The sequence below is a fragment of the Phaethon lepturus genome, unplaced genomic scaffold, assembly GCF_000687285.1.
Source record: "Phaethon lepturus isolate BGI_N335 unplaced genomic scaffold, ASM68728v1 scaffold24548, whole genome shotgun sequence".
In the NCBI taxonomy this organism is placed as follows: Eukaryota; Metazoa; Chordata; class Aves; order Phaethontiformes; family Phaethontidae; genus Phaethon; species Phaethon lepturus.
The window spans coordinates 3,350-3,619 of record NW_010560086.1 but is presented as its reverse complement, the minus strand read 5'-3'; the positions used below and the strand labels follow the sequence as shown (position 1 = coordinate 3,619).

Below are 270 nucleotides of genomic sequence, written 5' to 3'. Positions count from 1 at the left end.
AGGAACCGGAGGAGCCCACGGGGCCACGCAGACTTACCAGAGCCCAGGCAGAGCTCAGGAGGCAGCAGCAGAGGAGAGCCGCCGGGATGCCTCCCACGGGGACGGGTGCCTCCATGCTCCCACCGCGCCGCTCAGATGGGGACCTCGGGGACGGCGAGCTGGAGAAAGCAAAGCCTTCACCTGGGGACAGCCGAATTGCTGCTGGCCCAGGGCCGCAGGTGATGGAGAGGGCTGGCGCGTTCGGCAGGACAGAGCATCTTCTGCGAGCAC

At 68.1% G+C, this 270-nt stretch overlaps 1 protein-coding gene across 1 annotated transcript in view; it reads right to left on the bottom strand.

Annotated features, from left to right (window-relative positions):
- The window catches only part of LOC104625828 (parathyroid hormone/parathyroid hormone-related peptide receptor-like), a 6,597-nt gene extending 6,482 nt beyond the window's left edge, over positions 1-115 (bottom strand). Inside the window, 1 exon segment of the mRNA XM_010293570.1 lies at positions 38-115. Coding sequence (XP_010291872.1) covers positions 38-115 — 78 coding nt within the window.
- Between the last annotated feature and the right edge of the window lie 155 nt (positions 116-270).